General features: G+C 37.5%; 1 protein-coding gene across 2 annotated transcripts; it reads right to left on the bottom strand.

Moving 5' to 3' along the window:
• Positions 1 to 1,005: 1,005 nt before the first annotated feature.
• On the bottom strand, positions 1,006 to 8,135 carry LOC128879714 (arginine/serine-rich protein PNISR-like). Of its 2 annotated transcripts, none has more exons than XM_054129118.1 (11): positions 7,600 to 8,135; positions 7,305 to 7,493; positions 6,642 to 6,898; positions 6,261 to 6,432; positions 5,886 to 6,067; positions 5,500 to 5,733; positions 5,269 to 5,371; positions 4,053 to 4,124; positions 3,689 to 3,783; positions 3,306 to 3,462; positions 1,006 to 3,228 (listed from the first exon to the last, which is right to left on the bottom strand). In XM_054129118.1, exons 1-11 carry the CDS (start codon positions 7,685 to 7,687, stop codon positions 2,444 to 2,446), a joined length of 2,334 nt encoding a protein of 777 aa, XP_053985093.1. In that variant the 5' UTR covers positions 7,688 to 8,135; the 3' UTR covers positions 1,006 to 2,443. The 2 variants fall into 2 exon arrangements, with proteins under 2 accessions (XP_053985093.1, XP_053985096.1); XM_054129121.1 differs by having other exon boundaries at positions 4,053 to 4,115.
• Positions 8,136 to 8,676: the final 541 nt, after the last annotated feature.

Below are 8,676 nucleotides of genomic sequence, written 5' to 3'. Positions count from 1 at the left end.
TAAATTAAAAGAAAACAATCGCATTACATTTAAAATTTTTTTTATTAGAGGTTTATTGTTTTTTTTCATTACAAGCATGAAATTAGGAACTAAGAAATTTGTCTAACTTATTAAGTATTTTTGTCGAAAATTGTTAAGTAGAAATAGAAATTATTTATTTTAATTTATTAACTATTACAAATGTAATACAAAACTAGTCAGATTTGTTTCTGGATAACTTACATTTATTAAAATAAAAAACAATCTTAACCAAGAATGAAAACAGCTTTGGTCAGTGAAAGATGATTAAGAATAGAAATAATAAAAATTAAAAAAAAAAAAAAAATGTATCTACAGAAAAGAAGAATATTTATACAAAAGAAATGTGTCGCTACAAAATTAATATTATTAACAAATATTGCTAAGTGGTACATCTACTGCTAAAGACTCAAAAACTCCTCAAGTAAAGATTAAACAAATACTTTAACGTTGCTCAAGTTAAGAGACAAAATCTACAACCATCTTGCAGATACCTGTACCCAATTGTTCGTAAACTTGATTCAACATTTGCGTTATTATTTTTCTCGCAATCTCGTCCTCTGACTCCGCATGAGAAAAAAAAACCAATGCGTTGCATTCTGTTCTGCAGATGTTCTTTTATATATCCAAATGTATGAAAGTGAACGTTAACAATATCATGCCAAACCAAACTTTGACTCTCGATCACTCCATCCACTTATCTCCGATATATTCTATAGAATCTAATTACTATTAACACTACTACTAAAGCTAAGCTCTACAAATGAAATTTTAAAACTGTATCAAATGTTTATATGACATAAATTATGATAATGCAATAGAACGAATGTATTTTGTTGCCTAGTTCTCAATATATATTAAAATGGAAAAAAAAATCATAAAACTCGGAGAGAACATGTAAACCATCCGCTTTCAAACAAATCGAAGGCTTACCTTTGCAAAAAATGATTATACAAGGTGGATATGTTTCACTCTATCACGTTTGGGTATGGTTCGTTTTCTTTCTTTTTTTTTTTTTTTTATTTATTTCAATCAAAAATGACTCATTACACTTATCATAGCGGTATGTAAGTAGGGTCCGTACTTTCAATACATTGAAATCATCGCTTTAATGTATTTGAACGTACTTTCAATTATGTAAACTGTAACTGAATCATTAGATCAATCTCTGCGTGTACGTGCTACGGATGGCATCTGGGTTGTAATAATTTCGTTACTATTCGTTCGATAGGGCGATAATGGATACATAAGGGACAAACGAAAAATAATTCTCGCGATTCTAACGGAATAGTAAAACAAGAATAAAGGTAATAAATCATTGCGACTCCTATACACTCAAATCAGGTATCTTCGAGTGTCTAATAATATAAAACACGTTTGGACTTAGTCGATTTCGCTTACTGGTTATGTAGCTTTTCGATTGTTACATCGTGTTACCTCCTCCTTCACTGATAAGAGAGGCCAGCAAAATTAAAAAAAATAAAGGAAAACATTTTTTAAACGATCGTTATAAGCTTGAATAAGAGGTTATACAAAACTTATGGGTAGTATACAAAGCATGGAATTTAATTAATCACAAGTCAATCTCAATCGAAATTGTCTCTGATTTAAAAAATTGTACATAGATCTCAGGTGATATGCAGTTATCGTCATCCTGTGCATAAGTACGCTTCACGAACTTGGGCAACTTTACAAAGTAACCCCCCCCCCCCCCCCCGGCCCCTATCGTAACATCATCGGACACAGGCCAAGCAATTTCCATCGTTACTTTTGCTGTCAATGTCAACAAGTTGGAATATTTATTTAAAAGTTACACAAGAAAGGGTACACGATGCAACAATAGTCATGCTTCCGAGGATTCAGCAAGTCTGTTTGCCGCAAATAAATCGCCGTCCGCTACAAGTCACTGTTGCGAAAAATGTAGACTCATAACCTCTCGTATAAAACGAATCCTATTGTTATAAAATAATAAGAATACCAAAGAAGGAAACCAATCAGAATGATAAACGTAAGAGGTTCGGCGACGTGTTCCTGATTATTTCAAAAAAGAAAAGGAAGAAGGGGTAGGTTTATTCGATATAGCACTACAGAGGTAAAAAGTCTGATGTTCTTTTGATATAATTACAAAACTGGCTGGACATTATTATTATTACAAGTTAACGTGCCTAATGAATTAGACAGAAGTCATCTAATCGATTCGATATTGTTAACGCGCGCATGGAAAAATTTTAATGGACAATCACAATGAAAAACTTTGCTTCCGATGTGTCTATATATATATAATATATATTTATATATCTATGGAGAACAAAAAAGTATCTCTCGTTACTTATCTCTCCTTTGTTTTTCTGTATGCACGAATATTTCGAAAAAGTTATTAATATGAATATTTTTATATACAACCTTGGCTAGAAGTTGGTCAGGTTCAATTCCTGTACCGATGGGAGGACGATTTCTTACCATCCCGGTGATTCGGCTGCCTTGATCTCGATCGTGATTTCCTATGATCCCTAGATCTAGATCGACTCCTCCTCTTGCTCCTGGAAACGTAAGATTCAGAACGCTTGCGGTCCTTGGAACGTGAGCGAGTTCTGTCTCTGCCCTTGGATCGTGATCGTGTCCTTCGTTTATCCCTGGCGCGAGATTTACTGCGTCTGACAGAGTAGGACCTACTGCGTCTTCTGCTCCTCGAATGAGAACGGGACTTCCTCTTCCCCCGGGAACGCGAGCGTGACCATTTCCTCGCGGCCGAGACGGATCTAGATCTACGGCAGCTCCTCGAGCGGGATCTGCGCCGTTTTCGGTTTCTCGATCGCGATCTATGCTTCTTCCCGGACCTATAATTGCTCGAAGACCTTGAACGATACTCTTTACGTGAAGACTTTATCGATCTGGACCTGGATTTGCGTCTGCGACCACGCTCGGATGAACGAGATCGAGACTTCCTGCCTCTCGATTTACTCCTACTCTTCGACTTCCTCTTTCGATAATCACGTTCACGGACTTTGCTCGATCTCTTCTTCTTCGCCGAGGTGCGACTCGAGTCAGAGCTCGTCGACTCGGAACTGCTAGATTCGGAATCGGCTGATCCCGATGGAGTATCGGTCTTTGCTGTATCAGGCGGCACGCTTTGTTGCTGTGGACTTTGTCCGCCGCTCGATAAAGTTTCAGACGCTTCTCTTTGATTATTTACCGTTTCTTTTTCATCAACTAAAGTAGTGATGTTACGGAGTTACGCTTAATGATGCAATACAATGCCTTAGGTTTTATTTCATTTCGAAACATACCTGTGTCCTTGCAGCTTGTATTACCAGTATGATTTTCCTGTTGTTTATTATAATGCTCCTCGTAACGTTGCTCATCCCTCTCATCCTCCTCCGCTAGACGCGCCTCGATTTCCTCCTCCGTCTTTTTGAACGCTTGTTGCCGCCGTCTCAATGTTTCCTGAAACAATACGTTAGGGGTGTGTTTTATGTGTCACCGTCTTTTCGTTGATAGGACGGGGATCCACAGGAGGAGAGTGGTTTGTTAACCACTCCCCTGAGGATGTTTCTCGAATCTCATCTTTCACCTTGCACTCTCTACTATTGTACGTCACGTCGTTACGGATTATAAGGGCGTTAAATAAAATAAAATAAAGCGTATTCGTTATGGATTCAAAGCAACATACTATCAGCTCCTCGTCGCTGTCGTTGTTTTGAGCCTGGACGTGTTCGCTCTGCTCCTCCTCAGACTCGCTGTTGCTGTCGCCATAGATGCCCAGACCTATACGAAACGAGTAGTTTATTACGCTTGCTCACGGCACGTCATTCTTCTTCACGTTCAAAGTAAAGACATACGCTCGAGCACTAAATATGCTGCTGCTATGATTGAAAAATGTCCTGAAAGACATCTTTGTTTCATGATAGACTTATAAGCGAGCATGGCTACTGAGAGCGGTTAATGCACGAATGCATTTTACAAGTGACTGGCATGTACACGACCGGTTCCTAGGATGACCGTGCGTTGAAGATTGTAAAGACATAGGGACTCACCAAGCTTACGAGTGATCTGAGCAAGAGGGGCCATGTTGTTGAAGGATGCGACGGGGGTCTCTCCTGCAGGGACTTACAATACACACGCATTTAGTACCCAATGGCTGAGAGCTATCCTCAGGATACCCCCCAAAATTTAATGGTACTGATCATCATCATCATCATCATCATCATCATCATCATCATTGATACACACAAGGAGAGCCGAGATCCTGCTTCATTCCTCATACACCTTAAGAAATCTTTAACGAATCTCTTTAGAAATACAAAACTGAAACTGCTTCAGAGATGACGTTAGTAGAACATTTCATTAACAGTTATGCACGACCATAAGGTAGCTCGACATCAGTGAAAATAAATACGGATGTTTTGTGTAAAATATAAAGACCAACTGTAACTTTTTTTTTTAGAACTACACCGCGCGTCAAGAATGTAATTTTAGACGAGACGAAACAACTTTTTCAAAAGTGGAAAAGAAAGCAATTAGAATCTGGAACAGATCAACGAAACAACATTTATAATTCCAGCATACGATCGATGTTTTTCCTTGATTATTCTTTTATCGAACTAATCGATAGTTATAGACGTGCTTCGTTGTAATCTACGATCGATTAGAACAATCGAGAACTCGATGTAAACGTTTCGACTAAGTCTTATCAATATTTTCAAACAATGTATACAAGTTTTTTTTTTCAATGAAAATGCTTTCCGCGTTTCACTTATTTTATTGCACAGCGTTCGAATTTTTTTTATTGCTAGTTACATCGAGTACTTATTACGTAATTCTTCGCCACCCTCTCGTCTTTTTCACTAAACGACAATTTATTTTTTGAATTAATACAAATTTTAATTTTATGAAATATATCGGGTCATGAAGTTAGTCTCTATTTGAAAAAGAAATTTAAAAAAAAAAAAAAAAGAAACGGTACTTTCGATCAAAATTATTTTTACGATTCTATTGAAAAAGAAAAACGAGTGTCACTTATAGTACGTGTATAAATCCTGGAAAAATAAAGTAGGATATCCTGAAATTATCGAATAAGTAACTCTATGAATTGAATAATCTCTGTTTAATATTTAAAGGCTTATATTACAGAAATGGGCAAATAAAATTCACCGCAACATTGCACAAGACTCGTGTGAATCAGATTCTGTGCACTGATGAGCGAAAATATGAAATATAATTTGTTAGTTGTATCGTGTGTATCTGGGGTACCTTTGGCACGTGCGCGGCTCCAAACCTCTCTGCATATAGAACCGATTTCTTCGTTCGTTACCTCCAGAAGAATTTCCGTTAGGGATCTCCGCACCTTCAACATCTAATGCACAAAGTCTACTATATGATCAATTCACGTTTAATGCTGCATCCACGGAGTTTGCGAGAAAACGATTACAGTAAATGTGATTGTGATAATCGATTTAATAATCAAGTTGAAATAAGACATACCGCATCTTGTAGAATTTCCTCTCTGGTTCGCTTGGGTGTACTTAGAGTCGTGTTAGGGGTGGTTGGACTCCTATCGGTATGGGTATGAGCATCCGGTGAATCTGCGTCTCGAAATCGCGATTTTCGCGGTCGAAGAAGAATATCTTGGCTACGTTCGAAATTTTTCTCAACCACTTGCTGATTACGTACTCCCTCATCAGCTTCTTGCTCTGTTTCCTTCTCAGAATCGGAGTCCTGTGTTTGAAGAGACCGTGTTTGTGAACACTGATGCAAGTTCATTTGCACTTTGAGGGATTACACCATTATAAGAGATATAGAGCAAAGAATATATTATCTAATAGTCTCTATAGTGGTGTAAGCTCTTAACTGTACATTAAGACACCTACAAATTTGCTTTTAGAAGGATTCAGAACTGCCCGAGCTTCATCTTCAGCTTGTTTTCTGGCTTCCAGCTCTTGTTTCCTTAGAATTTCCTGTCTTTCCCTTTCAACAGCTTTCTGTTTCTCTTTTTCCATCTTTTCTAAACCCTCCCTAATCCATGCTGGTAACTGTCTACGTTTTGCCGCGTCTAAAGTAAAGATATCTTCATCTTATAAATATTTATCGCGACAATTTTGTCGTTTGTAGACCAAAGTGAAATTTCTTGATATCTTTACAAATAGCAACACTTATTATACTGCTAAATGACAGTCTATTTTACCCAACTTATACTTAATATATTTCCCTCACACACGCATCAAAACAACCTTTCATAAATTTACCTATTGTTGTAGTTGTATCTTCCTCTGGTGTCTTTTCTCTATCTTCCCGACACCGTACGTTATCTATAGGTCTCAGATGTGGTGCTCTATTTGCATGTCTAACTCCTTTCATGAAAGGAGGTGGTTGAGGAGGTATTGAAGCAGGGGGTTCACCAGACCAAAAACTACTGACCTAAATACAAGACACTGATTATCTGTAAATATCTAACCTCATCTACATTTTGTTTCCTAATTTATACTTGATACTACAGATATTGAATTTTCTAAATTCAGCTACATATGCATCTTCAGATACATGATTTTTTCTTTCTTTACCAAGCCTAAGTAAATTGGAAGATGTAGGAGTCTAGATATATATTATGTTAGAAATACAATTTTAACCTGACTATAAGGTTGTGTTGGAGGTACTGAGTTATAAGAATATAGTGATGGTGCTGCTGGAGGTGGTACACTAAATTCTGTAGTAGTAGATATAGTTGGAGCAGGTGGAATGACTGGTACTGTGGGAATTCCCATAGGTTTCCCATCAGAACCTATAGAAACACCGGGTGGTGGTACACCAGTCCACTCCCAAGTACCAGCACCAGAACCTGAGCTGTTCCAATGACCCCACTGATTCCATTGGTTCCAACCTTCAGCTGACATTAAAGAATATATATGGTAAAACTGTTCCATTAACATTACAAAAGTTAGGTTATAAACAAACCAAGAAATCAAACAGACGACTATAGAGTGCCCTTTTATTCATATTATAATGGAACTTTAATAATGTAGAGTCATATATATTTTGCTGTATTGAAACTCAAAGAAATTATCCCTACCCTGCTTTTAGATACACAACAAATTATTGAATGTATTATTTAAAATACAACTAATATTTTACAACATGTCTTTGTCTGAAATTGATAAAGAACTGTGCATAAGAGGTATCTATCATTTCAATATCATTAAAATGAGCAAAATCATTGGTACAGTATGTAATTATTACGAAGGATTTACAAATGCTCTATAATTAGCATTGCAAGTTCAATTTCTATTTGCTACCTGATCCACTGATCGTAGGTGCAGGTGGTGCTGGTGGTATGTCATCATCTTTTGTGTCCATGTCCATAGGAGCTTCTCCACTACCATCAGTCCCAGAACACACAGGATTAATAGTAGGTGGAGGCGGTGCCGGTGGCACTACGGTCTCTTTCATTTTGATCCATTGCTGAGCTAATGCAGCCCAGTCGACTGAATAACGATCAAGAGTTTTATACATCAATTAAATGTTGTATGATGGTTGAAGAAAATGAATTGCATATGCATCGTATAGTGAAATACATTTTATTCCATTTACCTTGATCGTTACTCATGTTTTGGTAAGCGGAAGGATTTAGGGCCCATTGGGTTGGGTAATCCTTTCCCTCAAACATATCCCCACTCATTTTTATTTATTATTGGCCTGGTCAGATGCAATAATTGTGAATCAGAGCGCTTTAACCTTGTACGTGAAAAACGCAAAAAGTGGATTGCGATACAAGCTTAAAGGTCTATTGAGGAAGACGTAACGACTACATGGTGAAAAAACACTTGAATTTCGTTGCTTTTTATCACTTTCACTGCACCGATCGATGTTTTAATACGGTTCGGAGCGCCCTATCTTATATATGGTACTATAATGTGCACAACGATCACGGATATGATTCACAAGAGTTTATCGCGGTTCGAGCAACGACGAGAGCTATAAATTAGCGTAATCGATTAGCGTTTGAGGAAACCAATTTTACATTTTACACGTATTTTTCCCGTACACCACGTCTCAAAAAACTGCCAAAACTACTTTACCGGAAAATATCGCATCCCCGCTAACATTGACCGCGAGGTGTCACATCTTGTATTAAAGGCGAATTTTCATTAGCATGAACGACCACGGTATAGTCTTATATAGAAGAGAAACTCTTACTGGAACCTTTGAAGTCCCTACAATAAGAGCTGGCAGAGGTCTAAACAAATTAAACTGATCATTCCCAGTGGTTAGTAAGACAAATTAAAGTAGTCTTGTGAAGTAGAATTGTCTTCATACAAAAGTTCATTAAGGTTTGAATGTTTCCGCTATTTCCATGTAAAGAGAGGGAAGAGAATCCTATTGGCTGTTCCCCCACCGCCCAAACTGGTGCCTAGCGGCGCTTCGGTCTGCGCCGCCATTTCTTCCGCGAAATTTGGTGAGGTAGTATGTGTCAGAAGCGTACGGAGAATTTCGCGATCGCTAAGGTACGTACTTCTCTTTTAATAATATTTAATCATATCTTATCCGTATTAATACTCTTGTTTACACTTCATCGACACTTTCGCACAATATTAATACACCTTTGAATATAAATTTAATGTGGAGTCGTGAGAAAGGTTATCATTACGTCTCTCTAAATTAAATTGG

This window comes from Hylaeus volcanicus, chromosome 7 (genome assembly GCF_026283585.1).
Source record: "Hylaeus volcanicus isolate JK05 chromosome 7, UHH_iyHylVolc1.0_haploid, whole genome shotgun sequence".
Classification (NCBI taxonomy): domain Eukaryota; kingdom Metazoa; phylum Arthropoda; class Insecta; order Hymenoptera; family Colletidae; genus Hylaeus; species Hylaeus volcanicus.
The sequence above is the reverse complement of the archived record's forward strand: the minus strand, read 5'-3'. Positions and strand labels throughout refer to the sequence as shown.